The 27544-nt window shown below is 39.2% G+C and overlaps 1 protein-coding gene across 12 annotated transcripts in view; it reads right to left on the reverse strand.

Moving 5' to 3' along the window:
- Positions 1-27544, reverse strand: part of DMD (dystrophin) — a 1937833-nt gene that overhangs the window by 21528 nt on the left and 1888761 nt on the right. For 6 of the 12 annotated variants that reach the window (XM_073357871.2, XM_073357947.2, XM_073357983.2 and 3 more), the window contains 7 exons: positions 25112-25278; positions 22679-22790; positions 18395-18531; positions 17583-17621; positions 12819-12884; positions 11643-11708; positions 9332-9490 (listed from right to left, as the gene is read on the reverse strand). In XM_073357871.2, coding sequence (XP_073213972.2) covers positions 9332-9490; positions 11643-11708; positions 12819-12884; positions 17583-17621; positions 18395-18531; positions 22679-22790; positions 25112-25278 — 746 coding nt within the window. The remainder of the gene's footprint in view (positions 1-9331; positions 9491-11642; positions 11709-12818; positions 12885-17582; positions 17622-18394; positions 18532-22678; positions 22791-25111; positions 25279-27544) is intronic. The other 6 variants (XM_073357881.2, XM_073357993.2, XM_073358014.2 and 3 more) reach the window with 3 other exon arrangements.

The following is a 27544-nucleotide window of genomic DNA, read 5'->3' on the forward strand; positions in this document are numbered from 1 at the left end:
GGGATGTCAGGATGTTGCCCTGAAACACAGATATCATTGTCAGGTCTCTGGTTCGTAAGAGTTCTGAACTCCCTGTCCAGAGCATGGGTGGCAGGTGAGGGGTGACTATGCTCTAGAAGCCCTTCCCAAAGCATAAGCAGGAGGTGTGGTTCAGCTTCCAGTCTGCTGAACTTTGTAGTTAACAGCAGACAATGAACCATTTGCTCATTTTTAATAAGTGTGAATACTGTGACATGTGAATGCTACTATTTGATCACAGAATACACAGTATATACAATACTAGTAATGCACTTATATAGCACTTTGCAAACACAAATTCATTTTCACACCACCGCAGTGAAGGATTTGGCAAGAATTATTCTAATTTACAGATCAGAAAACTGAGGCAGAGAGAATCACATAGCAAGCCAGTGGCAGAACTTGGATTTGCAACTTGCACAGAGAACTTGCAACTCTGTGCTCATTCACCACAGAAGACCAAGCGGCCTCCCTTACATTTACCATAAACTAGATTTTCAGACCAACTGTTAGAATGGGTAATCGAGTAACAGGCAATGAGCTGACCTGTTAAATTAGACTTATATTTCTGTTAATATTTGAATAGCTGGGCTATACACAGCATTCTCTGAATGCCACATTTCTGCCATCACTTTACTACCCTGTTAATCCTGCATTGGGCTAACTGTTCTTCTAGTCAGTCTCTTGACTAAAACACTCCAGAGGATTAATATCAGATGTCAGGCCAAAAAACATCATGGTGAAGAAATTCTACTGAGCACTTGAAACAAGAACGTTTCCCTGGTGAGTAGTTACTTGGTTTTCTTTTTAAGGTCACCCTCTGCATGTTCTGCAGAATAGAGGAGGTGAAAAGTCAGAACCCTGTTATGGACAATCCAGGCCATCTTACAACTGAAGAAATAAAATTTCGTAGCAGCAATCTTCACACAAAGGGGAAGCATAATAAACTGTATTGGGATTTTACTGCTATGGTGTCCCTTTACTACTTCCCAGAGGGAAAGATGGTACCACAGACCTCATAACTGCTTACTTGCCAAAAGTAGTGGCCTAGATTTTCTTATTTTTTAGAACTCCTATTATATGCTCTGGTTCAGATAGAGTAGAAGTTGTGAAAAGAGACCTTTTTCTTATTCCTGCCAGTGAACCCAAATTCACATTTACCCTCTGATCTAGAGGCTTAAAAACACCCCAGAAACCCTACTGCAAGTTTTATTAAACTGGGGAATGCTTAGAAAGATATAGAAGTGTGTCCACATTACATGAATGGTTCTGGAGCGGAGGCTGTAACATGAGACAAGATTCTCCAACATGAAGTTTAGCAGTGCTAAAGGAGCTGGACATCTTGCCTGCTCCAAACAGGAGGAGAGGACCTACGCTTGCTCTGAAGTCAAACACGTTATGTATAATTTCCCATGGACAAGAAAGTGGTGTCAAGAATAATGAGAAGTTACTTACCAGTAACTGTTGTTCTTTAAAAATGTTACATCTGCATAGTCACACTTGTGGTATTGGTGCTTTCTTAGGATGAGCTGTGGCATTTTCTAGAGAACAGTGCCCACTGAGGACATTCATCCCCGCCCCCTCTCTGCCCCCCAGTCCTCCCCTTGTAGAGGATTGTCAGTATGAAAGGGGGAATGGCTCCACTCACCCTTCAGTTCCTCCCCTAAATTTTGGAATTCTTTCTCTGATAATGGGGGAAGGTGTGTTGTGAGAATTTACAGAGGTGACACACTTAAAGTTACTGGTAAGTAAGCTCTCTCTTTGAGCTTTTCACTAGCACGCAGAACAACACCCAGGAAGGCTAAAGAGTTCTAGATGAATGGGAACTGCAAAACTGCCACATCAGCTCTGGATGAGAAGTCACAAGAGTGTTAGAAGCGATCACAATTTCTCTCTACAAGATCAGACTTTTGCAAGGGAAGCACTTTTGCTTCAAGCACATATAGAGCTTCCAGCTTTTCAAATTCTGTGGAAAAGACAGAAGGCCTGCAATGAATGCTGTCTTCGGGATAGTTGAATATCTTTTGATATATCCAGATGAATGAATACCCAGTGAGTCATAACAATGGTGTAAAAGCAACTTGGGAAATACAGACAGATTAGTGGCCTGTATGAGGTGGAAACAGAGATGATGACACGGACCATACCATATTTCCCTATGGTATATAGGGGACAGAGGATTGGCATTTGGCCTGTTTCTCATTAAGTCCACAGGCTGTAGCTACGGCTATGACGAATGCAGACCTGAGGTCCAAAGAGCTTTGTGAAACAAAATTCCAATCCCGAAGCAAAAGAGAACCATGCACTAGAGTGAATATCCGTGGGGCAGCTAAATGAATATACCTACCCTGTGGTGTTCATACAACAGCCAAGGGCTTAGCTGTAAAGAAATCCAGATTCCTTTGGGGCAGCCATCTATTCAAAACACTTACCTCAAGTAACGCTCATCGTACATGGAGCAACCTTTCGATACACTAGGGTATTTCAAAGTGAGTGAAGACCAAAGTCTAGATACAGACATGAATGCCTTGATGTCTAAGACAGAGGAAGCCAGGAGAGAAGAGTTCTTACTCTCTCATTTTTTAAAAGCATGTTGCTTAAAAGGAAAGCATCTCATGGATCCTTGTGGTGAGCTGGGCTGATTTTGAACTCTGGCTCGGTTAGAAGAGGCGATATATGCCTAACGTCACCTTTTAGGTAGCAATTTTCACGTGCTGTCTGGCCAAGAAACAGCACCCCACACACAATCCCAAGGAATTGGTGTTCTTTATCATAGGCCGTGTCTACAGTAGTGCATTTACGGCCACACAGCTGTATCGGTGCAGCTGCAACGCTGTAAGATTGCTTGTGTAGCCGCTCTATGCTGATGGCAGACAGCTCTCTCCTGTCGACATAATAAACCACCTCAATGAGTGGCCGTGGCGACGTAGGCGGCAGAAGCTCTCCCGCCGACACAGTGCTGTGCACACTGGCACTTATGCTGGCGAAACGTATGTCCCTCGGGGTTGTTTTCTTCACACCCCTGAGCAACATAAGTTTTGCCAGCACAAGTGATAGAGTCGACATGGCCTCAGCTGAGAATCCCAGATCTACCGGTTAAGTGCTTTCCAAAGAGGTGTTCCTGCTCTCGGAGTGCTCAGAATCAGGTAAACTTCGAACGCTATGAAAACACTTCCAAGACACCTGCACCTGAAACTGACTGCTTGCCATACCCAAACAGCAGATCAAAGTCCAGGATTTTCCTGGCATGACAGCAGAATAGGTTCCAGGATTTCCACATCAGAGATGTTGCGCAAGAGGGATGAATCCAGCTGGAACAGAAACCTTCAGTGGCAAGGCCATGAGGTTCCAGGAGCAGCTGCCAAAATTTCTCTCTCTCTCTTTTTCTTCTTTTTTAAAGTTTATTTATTTTAAATTGTTGCTTCTTGGAAGCTCTGCGATGTGCAGAGCAGCAAAGAGCAGCTGATTGTGCATAAATAAAACAAGCATGTGCAGATTCAGTAATCCAGCAGTGATAGTGGTCAACAACAGTGGAGCAGACTCTAGAAAAGCTATTTATAGCCTGTCTTCGGAAACAAAACATTGATGCTGGTGTGTGGAACTGACATGTCTCCAGACAGTAATAGTCTTGGCCAATTTCTAAAGCAGGGCATCAACCTCAGATTAGAAGTCAGTCATTTTCAGAGCCAATAAATGATACAGCACTAAATGAGGTGCAGCAGGTTTCAGATACACCTCAGTCTGGGCCTGGGAATGGTTCACAAGGTATCAGCCCTGTGGGTGTCTGGGCACTCAAAGACACCTTGCTTGGGGAACCCAGCTGACGGGTCTGGAGACAACAAAGGCTATTTTGGGCACTGCTCAGAACCTCAGCCTGGAAATGAGAACAGTTCTACTGATTTCACCTGGAGGGAACCCACAAAAGAAATGTGTCGAGCCTCAGCAGGCTTGTGGAGTAAATCCTCAGAGAACTGTTTACATAGGGTTAAACATTTAACACTGGAAAAACTCCCGGGCAGGAGACACCAGATGATCAGGGGGCTATCGTACTATCTATATAAATGGTGCCACGTTCTCAGCACCAGACTCAATCTACATAAGTGTGTGGGGGGAGAAGGAAGGGGAAGCTCTTAGCTTTTTTTTGCTAGACAGCGTATCACAGAATGCAATTGGTGATGGTGTCTGAAAAATCAAGGGTACTGGATCTTTGCCATGGGACTCAGCTGACCATGACAAATCAGAGAATTTGGGTGACACTGATGTAGGCTGCAACATCCCTTTGGTAAGTGGCACTTCACAACTGACAGTGCTAAAATTGGACCTAGTTGACCTGGGCAAACCTTGGGGACCTGGGTATTGGTGATACTTGGAAGTGGTGTATTCAAGTTAATGATACTGGGTGTTAGGCACAAACTATATTGGCTCAGACAGATCATAGGCTCCTAGTGCCACTTGAGTTGGGTATGGAACCTCTTCAGCTAGGGGACAACTTTAGTGCCGCTTACACAATTTTGACTGCTGGGACGCTGGCACTGTTCTCAGCCAGGTAAGACCCAGTACATGAATGCTGCTTAAGATGGGCACAGAGTGATTCAGGCTCATAGGTATCCAAACCTGGACTTATACATTGCCAGAGTTAGTTGAGTAGGCTTGAGGAGCCTCCCTCATCAACAGCTGTGTGTGAGGCAGCCCTCCGGCTCGTGTGGGTCAAACAATACCCTTGCCTGACTGGTATCATTTCTTATTTGTTCTTCTTACAAAGAAAAAAAAAAACTAATAAGGGAAGCTTCAAGGATGTTGTATGCAATCTGAGCTCACTTCCACTTTGGAGGTTAAAATGGAACTGAAGAGTGGTTGGGGCCACTCCCCCTTTAATATCTGCTGTGAGCAGTTGAACAGGCAAGGACAAGATTCTGCAGCTCAACACCAGGAGGTGCCAGTCCCACAAGCAAGAATATGCAGGAGCCAGTCAAAGAAAAACTGCAGGTTAAAGGAAATAAAATTTGTACAATGAAGGGGTGTGTGTGTGTGAAGCATAGCTAACTGGAAAATATAATTAGAGCTGCTATGCAGTGCTCACTGCTATTGTCTATTGCTCAGACCTATTCTGCAGTACTAAAGGGATCCTTCTTTCCACTTGGGACATTCGTGTTTTTATTTTCGCTGTGCTCGTGGAGAATAAGTCACCTGGCCTGAGTGGTGACGTAGTAAAAATAGATGAATTTTGCATTGCAATCTGAAGGAAGACAAAGCATGAGTTCATTCTGAGTTTCTGTTACAGGTAGTCACACTCTCTTCACTGAGAATATGTTGTCTCTAGCTGCGTGTTTAGTTTTGGGTATTGATAGCCACATTTTACCAGCTGATCTTAGTGTTCTAAGAGCGATGCAGTAGCAAAAAAGGCAAAGGAAAAATATCAGTGGGACTGATTCTATTGGACTGGGGACTGGCTGATTTACTTAAACAGGAAAGGAAAGTTAAAAATGCAAAATGGCAGATCGTATTTTGAATGCCATTGTAGAAATTTCTTCGGGGAAAAAAGAAATCATCTAATTATTTTTTACTAGCTCTGGAGAACAGATTTACCCTGTGCAGAAAAAAAGAAATGTTGTTGTAGGGTAGGCTTTTAAGGCATTGCTCACGCCAGTGAGAATTAGGCATTCATGCTCAGAAAAAAAAAAAGCATTTCTTAAAAGCTTTAGATACAAAAGGGAAAGTAAAAGGAAAGGAGATAAAAGCATAATCCTCTCAAAATGAGAGTGAGCGAGTACTGGCAATATTCTATAATCCAGACTCACTAGACACAATTCAGGCCAGGTGACTATACCTTGGCAATGGACGTGACAGCCTAAGAAAGCTGACAAGCCTTCTGATCACTAGGCAAATAGGGTGTATTTTACTAAAAGACAAAGAGAAGAAAGAAAAGTAGACGTGTGCCTCATTTAAACATTCACAAAGTAAACAATATGAAGCATATGCAATTCAGCTTTAAATCCATGCAGCTATAAGGAGTTTGATAACTCACTCATGAGTTATTAATAGCATCCATCACTTGTGGGATTGTTTGGTAATAGAACTCCCAGTGCACCCCACTGTTAAGAAATCACTTCTGGGGGCTTCAGGGGTTGTGTGGATAGGTGTTACTTTTAATCCTCCTCACAGAAAGTCACAGGTTTATGACTACCTCATTCTGATGCCATTGTTTGCATTCAATACTCCATCCCTCACAGATTTATCTGGAAGTAGTTTACAAATAACCTGGCAATAAAAACATTTTTATGAACTAGAACAAATTAGGCACTTTGCTTTGAAGAAGCTAGAATTCTGATAACAGCAGAAATTAGGGAACAGCACTGGATTACAACCAAAGAGTATCCTCTCTTATGTACAGAGAGACTGAGAGGCTCTTTCACACAAATATTTAGCGACTGTATTGCCCTGGGGAGACTTTTTCATCTGTTGTTCCTGATTAGTTGTTCCTACATTAAGGAAGTCTTATTTTGAAATGCAAGGCACAAACCCCAGATGGACTGTTCAGAACATCTATGTTAGGGTTTTATACTGCTATTTACACTGTAACATCTTTCCAGTTTAAGAGCAGGAGTTTTTTTCCTCTCTGTTTGAGCTGATTTGGCTTGGGTGGGTTGCTTATTTTTGTGCATGTAGGGGATACACTTTTTTCTTCCTCAGTGATTCATAGTTAGGTGGCCCACATCACTTTTATAAGAACCAAAACCTTACATTGTGGTTTTAGTTATATTTGATTACTTGTCCAAAACTTCCCAGGCACGTATGCTAGCTACATGAAATATATGATTGATTGATTTAAAACCATTGGTTCTCCTCCACTTTGGGAAATGTCTGGGCTTTTTATATTCTGTATTAGAACGTCAAGAGCTCCCCTCTATCTCTTCAATCTCACCACTGCTCAGTGAGCAAGAGCATGTCTGTCTGTAGCTCCTGCCATCTGGAACAGCCTCCTTATACCCCTCTGTCTTACTGAGCCTCCATCTCATCTCAAGTCTCATCTAAAGTTAGTCTTTTCTCCTTTGCCTGTTCTTCATTTCTCACTCTGCTGTTTATTATGTAACTCTGCAGTGTATATGAAAGCAGCTCTGCCAAATATCATTGTATTGTCCTTGGTCTGAATGATTTGTAAGCCTGTGAAGTTTCATTAAGCTCCAGATGCTGTACAAAGGAAAGGGTCAACCAATACTTTCACAAAGGGATAGTGTGGGTGACACAGGAGCCAGTCAGCTCTAATACCAGAGTTCATGATGTAGGCTTTAATTTATTATTATTTGTATTACACTGGGTCCCTTTGTGCTGCGTGCTGAACACACACATAGGGGCCGTAAGATTTTACGGTCTGAATTAAAACAAGATGCAACAACTGAGTGTTACAAACAAATGGAGAGAAAGGAGGAGTAACAATGAGTTACAAAGAGTAGCTCTGAGCATAATTTACAGGCTTTTCTGGGGGGGTGTGTTAAGGGTATTAGTGACCCCTCCCGGCACAGTTGTGTGCAGAGTTCTAGTGCGGACAGAGCCATCAAAAATGGTATTTGTGGGGAAAGCAGTATTATCTGTGGTTCTGTTGGAGCACGGTTCTTGGACAGATGTATGGCCCTCAGTCTGTGGTGTGCGCTTAGCGCAAACCAAAAAGGAATTGCAAAAATAGCTTTGTGTTTTTCCCTTATCCTGGGGCTATGTGGGTGCCAGATCAGTCTGTTTCAGGCTGTTCTAATTTATGCCAGCTGCCAAAGCCTCCCAGAGGCTGTTCTGGCAGTCAAGGATCAGCTGGGCCTAACGAAGTCTCAGTCACAACCTCTATGCTGGTGGCTAGGAGTCAGTGTGGCGTAAGAGCCATCACAACAGATCTGTGCCACGCAAAGAATTCTGTATGCAGAGGTTATCTGCAGTGTTGCAAACTCTTGCAATTATTGCGTGAGTTTTGTGATAATGAATGGTGTTCTAAAAATCTCAGTTCCTGAGGCAAGGAGGCAAGACTACAGGAGAATCTCCCTTTTAATTTAACAGCAGCAAAAATTTCTAGCCCTCATGGCAGAAGAAAAAAAGCCTGAAAAGGTCAATCAAGTGCACCCTAAAGACTCAGAAATCTATTTTCTTTAAATCTTATGACTTTGGGGGAACTGAGTCATGATTTTTCAATTCTCGGGGTCTCAATATTAAATCTGCCAATGACCAGATCTGCCAGGCTTAGCGTTGGTTTATGCTGGTTGAGTGAAGCAACAGAGCCCCCAAATTGCGGCTACAGTGTTTTGATGCTGTCAAAAGCCACTTGAGCCTTTGCTATGAAAGGTAAAGAAAAGCTAGGAATGGAAAGTTAAATTAGGAGGAAATGAAGAAAAAGGTGTCTGCCACCAAAGGATTAAGAAGCGGGTGACATAGTAAAAGTATTAAAAATTCACATCTTAGCTAACGTGGCACAATATTACCTCTGTGCAGAGGCCTGTGCACCATTTATGTCCACCAGAGGGAACAGGGGAAATTCATCCTGTACAAAGGTACTGCACAGTCATTTCACAGTTCCCTTGTCTTTTTAGAGTAGCAGCCGTGTTAGTCTGTATCCGCAAAAAGAAAAGGAGTACTTGTGGCACCTTAGAGACTAACCAATTTATTTGCTGTAGCTCACGAAAGCTTATGCTCAAATAAATTCGTTAGTCTCTAAGGTGCCACAAGTACTCCTTTTCTTTTTATCTTTTTAAAATCTTCTTTATATATATCATTTTCTTCTCTCACCCATCTTCCTAGGGCAACTATACTATCCAGTTGATTATTTTCAAGAAAAATCTCTCTCCTCCAGGTGTCTATGGCAGAAAATGTACAAAATCCTCTCTCATGTAATGGCTAATGCAAAATAAAGCAACACTGAAGAGTTATTTTGAAATACATGCTGATAAAAAGAACTCAGTACATTGTATACAAAGAAGAGTTACACAACACTGTTTACAGAACTTGTAATAAGCCACCCTATAATCACAAAATGAAGTGACCCATATTTTCCTTTGAAGTTTTATCATTATAAAGATTCTGCATAGAAGGGTAAACACAATAGTGCTGATTCATGATTGAATCAAAAGCATGAATGGGCCTATATTTATATCATTTTGTTCTATCATCTCTCTCATATCTAGCAGAAAGTGAGAGAGAAAACATATGCAGGAGATTTAATAGGAAAGCTTAATAAAACAGACATTCCAACAGGAGGTTTCCCAGCTTCACTTTTGCCCCTTTATGTGTGTGTATCATGTAGATGAAACTATGATAACAGCTGCAAAGTATATCTCACCTGTTTTCTTCCTCCAGATCTGCTAGGATTCTCTCTAGCTCGCCTCTTTCTTCGCTCTCCAGGGAAATCAGAATCTGGGCAGGACTGCGAGGCTGACTCAGTGGGGATTCTTGGTTCAAACTTTGGCAGTAGTGCTGGATTAACAAATGCTCATCATCTCTGGAAAAACACAGCAACACCCCAAAAGCTGCTTTCTTCATCTTCATTTTTATCTTTGTGACTATTGATAGAAGGCAACTCATAGAAAAAAAATCTCTTCCCTCTTGAAGAAATTCAGCTGGATTCATTGCAAGGAGCAGGGGATGAGTGAACTTGTAGTGAAATTTGTTCAAGTGATTACATTAATTCACTACATGCCTTCCCTCGTGCTCCATATACTTGGGATCCACCTCTGCCTCCCTCTTCTTCCTCAGGTGTTTCAAGCAAAGCTCTGGTACAGCTGAGGATCTTGGCCTTCATGTTTCACCTTGCTTCCATCCATCGCTTAACCTGACTTACTCACTCTTACATTAAAGAATCACCACCTTAGGCTACCTGCTATGCCATTGCACAAAAACTTGTGGAAGCAAGGCCAAAGCATTTATTTTTACTCATGCTCCTGTATACCAATTCTTCTTATACCTAGCCCTTTTTCTATTTATACTCTCCTTCCTTCCCCTTTTCCTTTACTGTATAGTTTAGTTTTACTAATATTTTTGCCAAATTTTATAGATTTTTTTGTACTGCATGCACCTTACTGTTTTATGGTTTGAATTAATGAAGTTTTATGTATCCCATTTTAAGAAAAAATTTAAAGATTTTTTTCAGTAATTTTAATCGAGAGATTTATGCCAAATTCACTGGTTCACTGGAATTGCACTGATGATGTCAGTGGCCAACCAGGTCAGTTCACTTTCTTATAAAATTTTTCTGACACACAAATTATGTTCACATTTACACATGCAGCCAGAGTGTTAACTTTCCGTTTTACTATCTATAAACAGGTTTATTATGGATGCAGTGATGTTGGGTACACGAAACTTTTCAGACATATAAAGCGAGAAGTTCTCTGTTAGCTACTTAAGGTAAAATATTCAAAAGCCCCTAAGGGCTTGTCTACACTTCCGGCTAAATTGGCACTGCTGCAATTGATGCAGTGGTGTCAATTTAGCAGGTCTGATAAAGAGAAGCTAAGTCGATGGCAGAGCGACTCCACCTCAAGAGGCAGAAGGTAAATCGGCAGGAGAGTGTCTCCGCTCGACATAGTGTGCTATAGACACCACTGTAAATTGACCTAAGTTATGTTGACTTCAGTTATGTAACTAAAGTAGAATAACTCAGGTCAACTTACAGTCTTACTGTAGACCAGCCCTAACTAATTTAACAACCCAAGTCCCATTTTCAGATGTGACTTGAGCACTTAAAAAGCTGAAGTCAGTTACATTTAGGCTCCTAAGTATCTGAATCTGTATTAGAAATAGAGCTTAGGTGCGTTTAAAATTTTTAACCTTTAATCAGTTTTCCCCTTTTGTTTTTATGCGTATTTCACAGAGCAACAGGGTGCAGAAAACCATGGACCCTCCCCTTTGTCCCTCCCCCCACAAGGAAAATGAGATAATAAAAGCACAAAATTTGCAGGGGGATTAAGTGTCAGGTGCAGATTATGAAACTACTTTTAACAAAACTGACTAGATTTCAAACTGGCTGCATCCTTGGTCCTTTCAGTATAAAGCAATATAATGACTATTTGTCAATGCATTTTTCCACATCCGGTCCAATCAAGGCTTTTGACGTTTAATATTTAATAACTAGCATGAGCTCACACTGCCATTGCTTGAAGTATAATTTAATTATTTGTAGACGGACTCTTTTTAGTATGGCCCTGATGACCCCTCAAAAGGCTGCACTGACATTTCTAGCATCCAACATTTTAATCCACTTTTAAGTTTAAAGTTCACAGGAAAAGGGAAAACTTCAAACTACCAAGTAATACTTCATTTATGAGATACACTCTATGAGAGATTTTTTTTCAACGTATTATGTGAAATTTGTGTTGAAGACATAACACAGAACTACTTTTAAGTGTGATGACATTTCATCATCAGCTGCATATCTGCAGCTTTGAGTTATACATCATAAATCCAGGCTTTGGTATATATGGGGGTGGGCCATGAGAAGTCCACAACCAAACATACCACAATGAGATCACACAACAGTCAGATGTGAACAAGAAAATGTTGTGAACTCTGTATTATTGGTACTTTATTGCAAGGTGCCAAGCCTTTGCAAGCAAATGTCCATCAGAAATACTTCAAAGAGATAGTATACTTACATGCTCTCATTAGGAGAAATACTGTCATTTAGGTAAGATCCATTGCTGTTCTCCATTTCTGCTAGCCTATGGAAAAATTGAAAGACTCAATAAAACCCATAAGTCTCACTGCAGATTTTTCTGGCTATAACTTTCCTGAAAACTTTAAAATATATAACATTTTGGTGACACAGTAGTCAAAATATTAGAGACCCTAAATTTGAAAACCTGGACAAATTTTCACTTGATGCTAGTTAACAAATGGGATTGCAAGCAGCTGTCACAAGTAACTGCTTATTCATTATGAATGATCTATCTAAATTAATCTCTAAGTTACGTACAAATCCTCCTGGCTAAGCAGATTCTGCTATGAAAGAAAGGCCTTAAGATGCCATAGACTCTTCCACAAATTGTTCCATACCTGGTAATGTCATCACCAGAGCTGAAGTGACCTGTATGTTTCTAGTTTGTTGAGGACCTTTATTCCCTTTTGAATGCAATATATAATTTAGAAAACATCTAGCTTGATCTGATTTTTTTTTTCATTTGAGTATGTATTTTACACAGTATTTACCCCTGAAAATTCCCCTGCTGGGGGGAAAAAATCACTTTGCATTGCAGATCTGAGCATTTACCCCAACGTTTGGTTTTTAAGATAAAAGAGTACCTTAAAAGTCTTCTTAAAAGTGGATAAGTGAACTACAGCAGTGGTATATCATCATCCCCCTCCAAAACAGAGAAAGATACCTTTCCAAGTATTTCATAAGCTCAATTATTTCATTTTACAATGTTGGCTAAATGTATCCTTTGAGACTCATGTATTGGTAGCTAGAAGTTTTGGAAGGCTCTGCATTATACAGTAATACCAAGAATTCTAATTAAAATAAAACCCTATGTAAGCAGAACGCATAACTTAATAAAGACCCACACAGAACTTAAAGGCCAGTTTTAACCAAGTATATGCTTTGGATTTACCTATGTTAAGCGGCTCTTATTTACTCACCAATCATTGCATAGTAGTCTGGCATGCAAGTTAATTGGTAGGTGGTTAGCAGTGGTTAGAAGGTGATGTATAGTATCCACTCTAGGTACGTTCAATTATTAAATACCCTTATAATGATTGTTTCTCTTTTGTAGTGTATTTTTTTAAATGGTTGTTTCAAGAAAGATTTGCCTAGTGTTTAGGTGATCTCATACCTGCTAGCATAATGCTCAATGCGTGAATGAGTATCATCATGTGAAAGCTGAGGGGACGAGGCAGGCCTATAAGGCAGAAAACACTGATTAATCACAAATACCCCTTAAAAAGATAAAAATACACTTTGGTATGTCTATGCCCTCATGTTGCCATGGCTCACGGCTTCCATGGTTTATACAGTGTTTAATAAACAGAAAGCTATACTTGCAACCCATGATTTGTGTGCTTCCTTGATCCATCATTCAGAGTAGAATGTTTTGTAGCAGCATACGAAAGGGACTCAGTTCATTTGAACTTGATTTTTTATGATATATAAGCAAGAAGATTAATCTATTCCACGAGAGGTTTCTTTCAGAAGGATGTATAGATGAACTTCCTTCCCAATTTGCCAGCCTCCTTCATTCACCACGCTATTTCTCCTACTCTCCAGATGCACCGTCCAAACCTTGTAGAAAGTGTTTTATTTCTCTCCTTTCCTGTTTGAGATGTGTTTCTAGTCAAATAGTAGCAAGTCTCATTAAAAAAAAAAAGAAAAAAAAAAGAGCTTCAAACCCCTGCATCCATGCCCAATCAGGAAGTTACTTCATGAGATATACAATGTTAAGTGTTGAGCCTAGTCAAAATACTTGTATAGGAGACTGCAAGAATTAGGGCCAGTGTTTTGGTGATGGTCCTCTTCCCACAGTTTCACTACCACCACAGTGTGGTATTAGGGGAACTGTAATGTTGGACCTCCCCAACTTTTGATCATTACAAACTGAACTCCTGTTCACATTTCTGAACGGAAGAATCCCTGTGACTTTTCAAAAGAATAAGTTTGCCTTAGGGCTTTTCTACAATTGAAAGTTGTGCTTGTAGTACTAAGTCAATTACAGGTGCAGTGTTAAAGGTGCCATATACCAGCAGAACTTATTCTCCCTCCCAAATGGAAATAGCTATTCTAATATAAAGCATCTTTATACTGGTATAACAGCATCTACACCACAGGGTTGGACCAGTAATTATACTGTCACAGGTAAACTCGTTTAACTTTCTAGAGTAAACAAGGCCTTAGAATCTTAGAAAAAATACACAAGTTGGAATTTGGCTATCTAAAATCCTTTAAAAAAATTTTTTTTGGTAGATGAAATGCTTTCACTTATTAGTTTCTAACTGTTATGCAGTGTTACTGGTACAGTCCAAGAGAGACTGTGTTCAACTCCAGAATGGTTGCATTTCAGTGGCAGATGAAACAATTCTTATACTACAAGTTATAATGGTACGTAGTGCTGTTGTATTAGGGGCGTGATGATCCTACAAAGCATAGGATGATTATACATTTCTGGTCATATTCCGGTTTTTAAAGCAGTTTGCGAAGTGCTTTAGAAAAATAGGCTTCTTCTGAATTCACAGAGCTATATAGTGTACATTTAGAAGTCATTATCGTTGATGCTTTTTCTCATAGACTAGAAAAGCTTTTTCTGTGAGATACTTATAGGTCAATTATCATGAATCGCATTTTTCTGAGACAAGGTTTGGCATTGTCAAGCCCACATTTATGAACCATGCTTTTAGATATCACCATGCACAAATCAGTGGATAAATATTCAATGTACTACATTGAAGTATTCAATACTAACTCCCAAAGATATTCTTGGAAGATAGGCAATTAATTGTAACCAGATATCCTGATTTGCATGGAACTCCTCTAAAACTGGAGGTAACCCAGAATAATGTAGATCAGGGCACTTTCAAAATCTGTGCTAGTAGGCATTTACTATTAATAATAACTTTAAGATTTTGCTATTGAGCGGATATCTCCCAATTTCTATATTCTTGACATTCAGAGCCTGACTGCATCTTCTGATCAGAAATTAAATTGCATCTTTAAAGGAGAGCAGGGAGTGCTTCCTGTGCACCTTGAACTAACATACATAGTGATAATGACATTGAAACTTGAGCATAAATCTGAAATATATATTTTACTATTACAAGAGAGGAAATAGGTCAAAATAATTTCACAAAATAAATAAAAAATAACTGGCATAGTCCAAAATGCTATTATTTCTCATTTTAAGCAATCTCCCCCCTCAAAAAGATTTAATGCATCACAAAGCCTCTGTTTCGGACCACTTTTTCCTTCATGAACTAGTTCTGCTACCAGCTCTATCCCACTCTCCAAAACGTTTTAAAGATTTCTCTGGAAACTCCTGAAATAGGGCTTTGGCTTTTTGTGCATATCACCAAAACAACCCAGCCCAGCCTCGATTCCTTCCTTCCTTCCTATTATTATTTTAAGAGAACATTGCAATTTTGTTTAAAGACAGCACAGTATTGGACAACTTGATAAAACTGGCTATGTGGACGTGCCAACTACAGGCAGAAGACACCTAAATGAGTCCATGAGTAAGTTAGATTTAGCAGCTTCATAGAAGTTTATTTCCTTTGGTTCCTTAGCAGAAGTAATCAAGACATAGTCAGTTTGAATAGCAAATTAATGAATCGGTAGTAAGGCTAAGGGACATGGCAAATGTTTAACAGAGGCAAACATTTTTAAATAAAACAACATTGATAAATTTTTCAAAGCGGTGTCCGCAGTTATAACCCTGAGTCTCCTACTAAAGCCAAGTGAGAGCTGAGTAGCTAAGACATCATGTTATAATGCCTTTACCCTCTGTAGAAAATTAGGTAACGATACCCAGCAATGTGTTTTGAAATTAACTATTCAGCTCCTCAGGTCAAGGGTTCTTGAAAGTAAAGAATCAAGAAAGTGTTTCTTAGTGACAGATTCCCAGTTCAGTACTATCAAGTGATTACAACAGAAATCATAATTACATTATAGAATGTATGAGTTGCCTCTGTAATGCTTGGCAACTACAGAGTATCTGCAAAATATCCACCCCACCCATAAGCAGTCTGAACCAGTGCTAAGAAGCCTCACACTTTAACATATTTTTATAAACAATGCCAGCCCCAAATATCATGATGTCCACCTAATCAGCATATTCTCAGTGCTGTAATGGTATTCCTAGATGATTCACATTTAGGCCAGAGCACTTTGGAGACTGATAGAAAACTGATACTGAATACCCAGAACCAGGGCTCTAGGCCTGGGAGAGAGTTGTCTGATAAGCAGAATGTGGTCAGATAGTTAGTTAAATACTTTCAGAGTTATGATCTGTACTATTATGATGAAGGATTCCATTCCTAAAATGGGTGAAATAGGGAAATTTGGAAGAATTTCGTTCCTTAAACCTATTTAGCCATGATCTCTATAGTGGTTTCTGATGCATCATGTGTAAGTTAAACTCTTTGATCCAATAATCAAATTTCCTACCGTTGGTATAAAGCTCTTAGTGTAGCATGTCACAAAGTTATTAGTATAAGTAATCTGTGGGCACCATGCCTTAAAAACAAATGTTATACAAGCTTATTTGTGACTATGTTAGACACAGCAACAACATTCTGTATCACCCAAGCTTTTATTTTATGAGTTTTTGATTTTTAACTTTTTCTGGTCAAAGATCTAACTGTGTTTTAAAGAGTCAGTAATCTGGGTCTATGTATTTCGATAGACAGTGTGCTTAAATTACCAATGGGTGCATTTGTAGGAGAAACCATTTTACAAACACAATGCACATAACTCCAAAGCCCTCTACTACACTTTAGTTCCAAGCTTTGTTGATATTCTTACTAAGCTGAGTGTTAACCACATGCACTTTGGAATAACATGCAGATTTCTTGGCATCTTAAAATCAGCCTTCTAGAGAAAGAGTGCTCCATCTGTCTTCACGACAATCTATGCTGTGTGTGAAAATTATAAATCAATATTCCAATGTATATATTTTGCTGTTGCTTATTCTAATAATAGTTCATAGTAAGTGACATGTAGGTCATACATTTTAAAACATATATGCTAACAATAGTAAAAACATTTTTATCTTCCCTAATATTTTATGGTTCTCTCCTCACTGATATTCACCTGTGAGTGAATTAAGAATTAAAAGTAACCTTAATTTACACTAGTCTAAAATTAGCACTGTCATGTGGTAGCAAACGCCAGAGTGACAATTATAAATCTGTCGTTCATGCTGATGCTCCTACTACTACGATAAGATGAAACATGTGCAGAGATGGTGCATGTATGAAAAATCAGTTTACAGCTGAGAAATCTTATTGGTTTTGTTTCTGAAAAGCATATAAAACTTTCCACAGTATTTTTAGAACTCTAAGACCCAACGCCCTATCTCAAGGTCTCCTCAGAATACCTTCTAAAACAAAAGAGACTGTAATAAAATATCCAATGAATTGTTGATTATCATGGGGATGGCGTGGGGAGGGGTTGTGTATGTGTGCATGAGAGTGTAAGTAAAACTTTAAATGATGGTCTTAACTGCAAGACCACTGTCATCTCTGAAATTTTTGAAAAACCGTAACTTTCAGTGTATATCATCTGAAATACATTTAGTTTACAATCAAGGAGTCTGCTCTTATTCAGAAATGACACACTCTCAGAAGCATTAGTAGGACTGTGCACCAAAATCCCTATTAATCAGATGAGAATACACCCTCCGGAGAGAGTATACGGTATACATTTCACGATGCCTGGGAAACCCTGGTGTTATCCCATTCTACCGATCTGGAATAAAAATTATTCTCTCAGAAAGGCTATCAAGAAAAAAAAAACAAAAGAAGGAAATGAACATATGTAAAAACTAAACAAAAACAAAACAAAGAAGTGAGGGAACGCAGCTGCAGCAGCACACTTCAGCAAAAGTACTCACGCAGAATCTACTGGCCAGAAGTTGATCAGAGTAACAGGACTGCAAGACAAAAAATGAGGAGGTGAAGAGAGGGAGGCAGAAAAACTCAGCAGCAAAATAATTACAGAAAGATTAAAAAAAACACAACAACTGAAAAACAGAAAATCCAACAGACCAACGTGAATGACCATGAAAAGCATCTAACCAAAAGCTGGGAAATAAAATCAAAATATTAATTAAAAGAAAAAGAGAGATAACAAGCTGTTGTGCAACTGCCATTAAACAGCTAATTATTATAAACTTGTGGTAAAGTTAAAAGAAGGTAAGGCCACTCATTGATCCATGAGCAGCATCGCTGGTTTTTCTTGGTTGCTTGTTTTTAAATACAATGAGTTTAAGTCATTTTGTGTGACCACATCCATGGGTAGAGAAAAGAGAAAGCTAGGCTGTGGCAATCAAATTAAAAAATAAACAAAAGACCTCACTAAAGAGATAGCGCCTTTTGGAAGAAAGTCAAAACGTAATGCTAAGATTGCTAGTTTCCAAATTACCTTATCCATTTTAAGGCCTTACAAGAAAATCAATGCAGTAGGAGGTATTTTTCTTTTGCTAATTGAAGTTTAAAGTATTGTAAGGATAGGTGAAAAAAGTTGAAGGAAATGGCAATTGAAATGTCAGCTTGTGTTTTCCTTTCAGCCATAGTAAACAAAAATGAAAGAAATAAAAAAAGAGGCTTTACTCATTAAGGAAGTGAAGGGAGTTGGTGCCAGCTGGGAGCTCGAGGAGCATATCAAATGATATACTACTTATTTGCTTTAGCGCTAGCTACTCACGTTTCCATGTTGTCTCCCTCCAAGACAGTTTGCACAGGCAGATAGCCCATTCTTGGGTGCTTTGCAAAATACCGTTTTGTTCGGAATTTGTTTTTCAGTACCTTGGCAAAGTCGCGGACATCTTCTCCTGAAGTTGTCTGAAAGCAACATCACAATAAAATCACCCTCTAATTATTATTGTCGCTGATCATCTTTTCTTCTGCTAGATCATTTGACGTAGTACATGAGAACACAGCACAGAGGCACCTAATGATTTGACCTTTGGAACATCAAAAACTGCATACACTTATCATTGTAGATATAAAGTATTTCCCAAACAATGTGAGGTATGTTACTATTTGCCAAATATATAAAACCAACCAAGTTCTAGTCTTTGAACTCCCGTGTTCTGTGATAATAGGCTTGTCCCTCTTCTCAAGGGATCTGAGGCAGACAATCAATCAGAAGATGAAATCCCACAGTTTCTGTTTTGCCTTGATACCGAGCAGGCAAAGGCTTTGACTGGGCATGGCTCAAATATTAAAATAGCTGAAAAACAGGATATGCAGCAAGTGTGAGACCTGGCAATGACTTCCTGATAAGCCAGCATTCTGAGTCTTCACACTCTCAATGAGCACCTTTTGTTTACTATTTCAGTGACTGCAGAGTCTAGGACAGTTGTCACAACCTTCCCAAAAGAGTTTTCCCTATTCAGCCTTCTCTGCCCTCACTGTTTTATTTTTCTTTACATAAAAAGGAGGTTAGAGTTGTGGAAAACTCTGGGATGGGCTGTTTCTCCTTTTGCTTGTTCAACTCAGAGTTAGTAGGCATTTAGAACAACTTTGGGCCCAAGCATAGCCTACTCAAACTGCTCTAACCCTTTGCCTGAACTTAGGTCCCTCTCTCCCATCTAAGCCACCTAAAAGTACAAAAGAAGAAACAGCAAATTAAGCCAAGCCCAAAAGAAATCAAAATAAGTCTACCAGAGAGACTTAAAAGGGAGGAACTAGGGACCTTCTCTTCTCGTAAGTCTGATAAAGTATCAGATGACCCTTCTCTGATGAATTTTAATGGAGGACTTGAGTTACTTTTTAAAATCTGTACCCAAGTTCTTACACCTCACGGAGGAACTAGGTTCTGCAATACTGCAATCCTACAATAAATTAATTTCTTTCCTGACTCACATAAGGATGGTCCTTCCCGGTATATCTAATTTGGCAGAAAGAAATGAGGTAAAGTTAGTTTGCTTTTAGTTGTATAATAAGAAATATGCCTCCTATTGAGAGAGGAATGAGTTGCTAGGTTCTAGCCTTTAAACTGTCACAATGCTGCTGGTTTTTGCCTGTCCCTGTCCTTTGAAACTGGGTTGAAAATGCCCTCACTAAGACTAACAAAAGCACTTCTCTACTGAAGCTGCTCTTCTGCATGGGGTGGAAAAGAATTCTCCCTTTCTTTTGAGGTCAGTCCACCCTGTGGAAAAACTCGATGTGATTCCTGCCTGGCAGACTAGGAAAGTAGTTGAGTAGTATCTCAACCTCCAGTTTTTTTTCAACAAAAGTATCTTTATGTTGAGCGGAAGCCAAACCATCACTTTGCCAATTTCTGTAGCTGGTACAGAAATCCTCAGGCAACAGATATTCTTAGTTTAGTTCTACCCTAAAAAAAAAAAAAAAAAAAAAAAAAAAATCAAGGAATTGCCTTGCCTTTATTCTGACTCAACCCTCTTGAGCAAAGGAGAAGCTGTTGCATTGTTTGGACCTGGTAGGAATTCTCAAGTTCTTCTTGAATAGGACTAAAAATCACAGATTCTCAAGTTTCTTGTTTGATATGTGGAAAATCCACCACACACTCCACTGTTAGTTGGACACATTCAGGTATTTTGGAAGCTTACAACAAAGAAGGCAGTCTTGGCCGACTGACAGTTAAATTGTCTATAAGGGTGACGGCTTTCTCTTGGGCTGAGACAGCAAATACTTTGGTGCTTAAAATCTTGTAGAGGGGGCCACTGTAACTCTTTTTGTTCATTTTCAAATCATTACATTCTAGACACTGAGGACTCAGTGATACAGTGCTTAGAGGGTTATTTTTCAGTTAAAAAAATAGCTCAGAGACTTTTGGCACTACCTGCTCACATTTTTTCCAGTTTAATCCTCTCCTAAGTCAGCTCACTGCTGGTTCAGCTATGCACAACTAATTAGTATGGATTGCTGGAGCTCAGAAATAAAGAAGATTTTTACCATCTGTGAAATGGGTTCTTAAGACTAAGCTCAGCAATCTGCATGCACTCTCGGTTTTCTGTTTTTCATTATTTTGCCTGTTATTAATTTGAATTTCTTATATTTCTATGGAAAAGTGTACCGGGTCCTATAATAGACTCAAAGGAGTGACATTGTGAGTGGGAGACTTTTATTCTTATTGTTTCATTTACCTTCAAATCACTTGAGGGACAGAAATTCCCATTAGTTAGAGCTCTGTTGCCAAAACGCATCATTCACGTAAAAATGGTGGTAGCAGAGGTGTTACTCTGTGTACAGTTTACATTTTTCATTAAGTCTTTGCTTCATTTGCTAGGACAATAAAGGTGGCAAGAAGAAACAATAACCTATAACTACAGTTGTGAGGAATGCACAAATGTGCTCTATGAATCTGAAGATTACAGTTTTTCTAGCTATGCTTACAGTAGAATAATCATTTCAGATTTGTCTGAGCTGTTCTAGACTTTCCCTCTGAAATGAGCAACAGTTCAACACATCATCATTTCCAGTAATCTCAGTCAATGAAGAAAGGGCAGGAAAGGATAAAGCATATGGAGAGTTTTGGTGAAAAGCTGTCAGAAGCAAATGTATTGTACTTGCAGAGATTCACTCCAGGCAGTGCCATATCCTCCAATACACAGTGAACTGAATGTTTTAGAAGGTATTATGCATGTCATAAATAAAATAATGGTTGAAGTCCAAAACAAATAATGCTGCAATGAAAATATATCATAAAAATGGACAGAAACTTTATTCTTGCCACATCATAACATCTTAGGGTATATATTTTCCTCTTGTTTTTTGTTGTTGTTTTGTTTTTTAACTCCCCATTCATTGAGACAAGCTTACAACCCTTACTGTACCTTCCACATGTCCCTTAATCTGCATACAAATTAGATACAAACATTTTTAGTTTCCTAGTTGGCTATGTATTATTTTGATGGTTTTATTTTAAACAATTACATTTGACTAGTAGACAAAAATACAGGATCTTGTGATCAGTGCTAAACCACATTATAAACTGGAAGCCAGATTGTGAGATGCATCAAAACTGCACAAAATGCAGGTTGCTGGGTCTGCAAACACGGCTTAAAACTCAGTATAGTGGCAGTCCTTCTGCACCACATAAGAGCGCTCTGATTTACACACAGCTACAATGGACCCATGGAGCCAAAAATACAGTTGAGAAGTGGTGTGGTACAGGATGATCTTACCTCTTCCACATTTTCCTCTTACAGGGGAAGGTAAAGAGCTGCCTTGTCTGCTCTATGCCATGGGAGAATCATCTTTACATGAATAATCCTCCCTGGACCAGTTAAAGAGGGTTTAGGGCCAGATAACATGAATGGTGAAGCACAAAGCACAGGCATTGCACTGGAAAATCTGGCTCTTGGTCTCCAGATGTGAAAATCCAGTTTGCTATTCTTAAGTACCTCCTAGATCTTTACATATCACTATATCATCTTACAACAAAACACCACCACTAGTATGCTGAGAATAATTTTGCATCTGAAGAGACAGTCATGACCAAACCAACATTTGACACCATCTGTCAAAACAGCTATCACATTAAACTAATTCTATTAGTGACTGCTCTTTCAGTACAGAGCTTATTACATGCTTATAGTACACTGGAAAAAAGAATGGGGGTGCTGCCTTGGGAGGGCCCTCATTGATATACTGTGAGTTGATTCCCCCCCACAGGATACAAATAGATTTTTTCAAGAATCCTAGTCTTACCGTAGAATATATAAAATCAATTATTTAACACTGAGCACAGAATCAATTAGCATATAATGAATGATTTTGATATAGCGTTGTATAAACAATGAAAGGCAGTAAACCTTAACTCCCAGTTACTTCAAACCATTACTGCTATTCCTCACTGTGCATTTCAAAATGCTAGGCTGTAAAGACAGGGGTGTATAAAAGGTGACTTAATTACCGAAAGAAGTCCTGCACAAATGCTCTGTTAGCTTGCACATAGCAACTGAAGCTTATTACTTCTACATAATAATCAACATTAAGCATCACTGAGGCAGATACCTACCGGTGTGCAGTATTCCACCATTGGATAGTGCATTTTATGGCCTTTTGCCACTCGGCCAGAAAAGAAACAGCTTTGGCAGATGTCATAGTTAAAGTGCTTTAAGCTTCTGTACCTGATGGAGGGAGGAAAAAATTGCCTTTAGAGCTTCGTAGCGTATCATAATTGAATTTTGTTTCAATTTGTAAAGTAGTTTCCTTTGCTAATAGCTCCTTTCCCCCCAAGATAGCCTTGGCTGTACACAATGCACTGTACAGTAGGCATAGTAAAATGTTTGCTATTGGCCCTATATGGCAAACAATTTGAAGCAAGGTGATTATAAAATTACGTATACATTTGCAAAAAGCAGAATCACAAAAATTATAGTAATTACAGGATAATGCTGGGAAAGCACATATGCCAAAGGAAAACCGAACCAATGTCTTTAAAAAAATATACAAAACGTACCCGCACATTTCTGATAAGCTGAAATTAATGTCAGTTATTTTTATCCCTCCTACCCTTCCTGTCATCAAACCTCCTAACCAAATAAATTCAACTAAAAATGCCCCTCAAATAACCCCAGGAAGCTCTGTTGCATTCTGCACATTAAATAGCAATATGTTTGAGTTCTGTCTAGTTTCTTTATTATTATAGCTTGCACGTATGAAGAGCCTTCAAATTAAAGGATCTCAATGCACATTTACAAACATCCGTTTAGCCTCAACACCTATTATTTCTGTTATATTGCAGTGTGGGAAGGAGCCAGGAACACAAAGTCTGTGTTGTTTTAAGAGGTTCATTAGCAATAATTTCAAGTGAGAGAGTTAACAGCACTGTTTCTAGATGTTGTCAGTCTCACAGTTATTAACTCTCTCAATGCCTTCCAACACAATGTGTATTTTGAAGAAGTGAAAACTGAGGCGCACACACACTATCTAAGCATAATTTACATACCACAGTAATAGATGCCCTGGAAATACTTGAGATATACTAGAGAGATATACTATAGATTAGATTTGATGCACACATGTAGCCAAGATCTGCTCACTCCCAGTCCAGTGCCTTAACCAGAAGGCTATCCAGTCCCCTGACAGCCCTTGCTCACAACAATAGCACCCTTTGACTTTGTTTGAATAATTATGGAGACAAAGTTAAGTAAATAGGCATTTTATTATATTGCATTTGGGAATAGGAAAGTAAATAGGCATTTTATTATATTGCATTTGGGAATAGGAAAGTAAATAGGCATTTTATTATATTGCATTTGGGAATAGGAAAGTTCTAGATGTAGTAAACTACTCGCAAGCTCATCCCCTCAGTCAATAAAGTTTACCATCTCCAAGTTGAAATATGCATTGGGAGTAAAGGCACGAGGAGATTAATTCAGATAGCAAGGGAACTAATACAATGATAAAAAAAACAGGGATTTAAAAAAGCACTTCCTCCAGCTACCAGGGGGAAAAGTGAGAAGAAAGTGAGACACCTTCCCACTGCATCTCCACCTAAAGTCATCATTCAAACCCTCAAATGTAGAGTGAAATGACGACATCTTTATATGAATGCTGCCTGCCCTCTGTTGAATATCTGGGCTTTAGAAATAGCATTATAAAAAGCTCTTTGTAAACAGCACGATACCCAGAAGTATAAATATCAATGGTAAAAAAGACCATAATGAATAAAAAACACACAAACCATACAAAGCAGCTATTAGGAAACAAAGTGATAAAACAAGTCTAAGCATAATTGAAAGCGAGCATTTACTTAGCAGTTAAGTGGATTCTGAACAGGCATACCAATACATAGCCATTTTACAACACAGTGGTTTTATTCATTGCTATAGTAACCATGGGGTTCATCCAGATATTTAAATCCATCAGCAACATTTCAGAATCAAGAACTTCTGATTATTGTTAAATAAGAGATGTTTACAGAAGATAGGCTGAGTAGATTCTGTCGAAGGCAAGGCAACGATCATAATATAACAGTATTTCTACCACCAATTAAACTCTCTTTCTCCGAAAAATATATAAATAGCCCTGGATTTTTGTACTTCTGTAATTTTTTTTCTGTTCATTTGCATGCTTTTATATCATCATGGAAAGCAATTCATTAGGATCCAATCCAGAAAACATAATCATGTTTACAGAATAGATGGAATATAAAGTAAATTCTATAGTTACTAGGACAATCCACCAGTCCTTTGGTAGGGGAGGAGCAGGACTGACAGGAAAAGAAGCATTTGATTTGAATTGTCTCCCCCCACTCAATACTGTTGTGCTCAATTCATGGATATAGTTCTCCCTGTAGGATAGCAGTACTTGCTTTTTTGTTTATTTTTTATATTTGCTAAATCAAAGGAATAAAAACAGAAACATTTTCTTCTGGGTAAGAGATATACATCTTAGCATGCTAAGCAGCTGTAAGTATTGTAGCAGAAGGGGTATTATTTTGTACCTGAATCCAATAATGGGACACTCCTTACAGATGTTACACTTAGCTTGGTGTTTGGCAGTTTCAGCAGCAGCCACCCTGTGCAACACTGGCAGCCATACCATGGACTGTGGTTCCAGCCTCATCCAATCCAAGAACAGGGCTGCTTCAATTTCTGGCTTGTTATTGGCCTGTGAGAAAGGGTGAATAAAGACAAGGACTTAGCAAAGAACAGCGTCCTGATGAGTTCCTGTCCAACCCACCAGCTTCCTGCCTCCTCACCCCTTACCTCGTCACTGAGCCTTCAATCTTGGACAACTCTCCCATGCACCAACCCTAAATGCCACTTCCAGGATCTTCTTCTCAAGAGGCACTGCTCAGTTTCCTGAATAATGTGTTACCTCATTCTGAACTCCACTTCATTCCCTTTAACATCTCTAACTTTTCTGTGGCACATTTATGAGCTCCAATCCATTGACATCTCTGTGCTCTCATCACTCTTCTCGTCTCCTTTACCGGCTATATATAGAGGATTCTCTGAGCTCCACTCATTCTTCCATCTGTGCCTCTTTTGTCCCTTTCTCCCATCACATCATGCTTCCTAACGACCCCTAGCATTGGCTCATACCCAACATCCTCTTCCTCCATTCCTAGACCTGTGCCACTGATCTCCACTGGAGAAAATCCAAGGACCACATGATCTTCCTCCACTCCAGATCTGTCCACTTCTCCTTCAGTACTGCCATCTTCTTGGCTAAACAACTCTTCTTCTCTCTCACTGAGTCCTAGATTAAAAACCCTATAGCTTAATCACTACCTTTCAGTACCTCTCTAAGTCCCTTTTCTCCACCATGAACACTTTCTTCGCTTCCCAGCATCTGATTTCCTCAAATTCCCTATATTCTCTCTCAACTCCTGACACAAATTCGGAGATCACTTCTCTATATCCAAACACCTCCACCTATTCACTTGACCCCATTGCTAGACAAATCTTGGAGTCCATAATCCATTCATATCTTTCTTGACCTCTCTGCCACTTCAGGTCCTAGTCCAGCAAAGCATTAAAATATGTGCTTAACGTTAAGCAAAAGTAGTCCCATCAAATCGAGTACTTAAGTAGGTAACTAGATCAGGGCCTATGACAACACAGAATATCTATTTCATGACACTATCCTCTCCTGGTTCTTTTCATATCTTTCCAATATTTCTTCATTCTTTTTTCCCCCATTCCTCTTTTGCAGAAGTCTCATAGGTCCCTTGGATGTCTCTCTTCCTTTCACATCTTATCTGCTTACATGATTCTAACTACCATCTCTTACAGTGATTACTCATACATCTAATTCTGCACTCTTTCCCCGTCTTCCTGCATGGAGACCTGCAATCTAGTTTGTCTTTCTGACATTGCTTGGATATTTCGCCAACAATTTAAGTTTACCACAGTTAAATCTGAGTTTCTTATTTTTTCACCATTAGGAATTTATTTTTTTCTCCTTCCCTTGTCTGCTTTCCCCATTCTTAATAGCTATCGACAAAATTACCATCTTCTTTGTCTCACAGGCTTGCAACATGAGAATCATCTTTCACTGCCCCTTCTCAAGTTTCCTGTATGTCCAGCACATACTCACATTTTGTGATTTCTTCCTCAACAGCATTTTGAATGTTCAGCCCCATTTTTTAAGACGGGGTAGTCAAAAGGTGGACCAGGGGCCAAATGCGGACCACCGGACACTTTTGAATGGACCGCAAAATCTTTTTATTTCTTTATTATCATTGTTGTTATTTCTGTATTTTCTTCTTTGGAGTTTGGACCTTGACTATACCTTGACCAAGAAATTTGGACCTTGACCAAAAATAATTGATTTCCTGTGTTCTAAGATCCCACAGCTAAAGCCAGCCCAGGCCTTGGATATCTCCTGCCTTGATTACTTCAACCCACTCTTCTCTTCAGCCTCCCTGATTCTCATATTGCTTTTCCTTCCTGGTGCATCCAAAGGTAAACCATTAAAATGACTTTTTGAATCTGACACTGACAATGTAACTCCCCAACCTCTTTGAATTCCTCTGTAAACTTCCCTTTCCCACTACATCATATTTAAATTTCTTGTACTTATCTTAAAGGCCTACACAACTTTGACTTGGACTACATATTGGGAGTTTAGTCGTCTCATCTCCTCCACTCTGCCAAGAATACCAACTTGGATGTCCCAATAATCACCTTCAAGCAATCCTGTTTCTGTGCGTTTCCTCCCGCCCCCGCTATGGTGTCCCTTATATAGTGGATGTTATCCCCAGTAGTTTGGATATTCATTCAAATCCTTCCCAATGAAATGAGTGAGTAGCTAATAATTATAATTTTAAAAAATTTCCAAACCCTAGTTATTGTCTACTCGGGATTTCCAGTACATCCCTGTCGTCTCTGTTGTGTCTGCCTTTTATATTTTAAAGGCCCACAGAGCA

Source organism: Lepidochelys kempii, chromosome 1 (genome assembly GCF_965140285.1).
Source record: "Lepidochelys kempii isolate rLepKem1 chromosome 1, rLepKem1.hap1, whole genome shotgun sequence".
Taxonomy (NCBI): Eukaryota; Metazoa; Chordata; order Testudines; family Cheloniidae; genus Lepidochelys; species Lepidochelys kempii.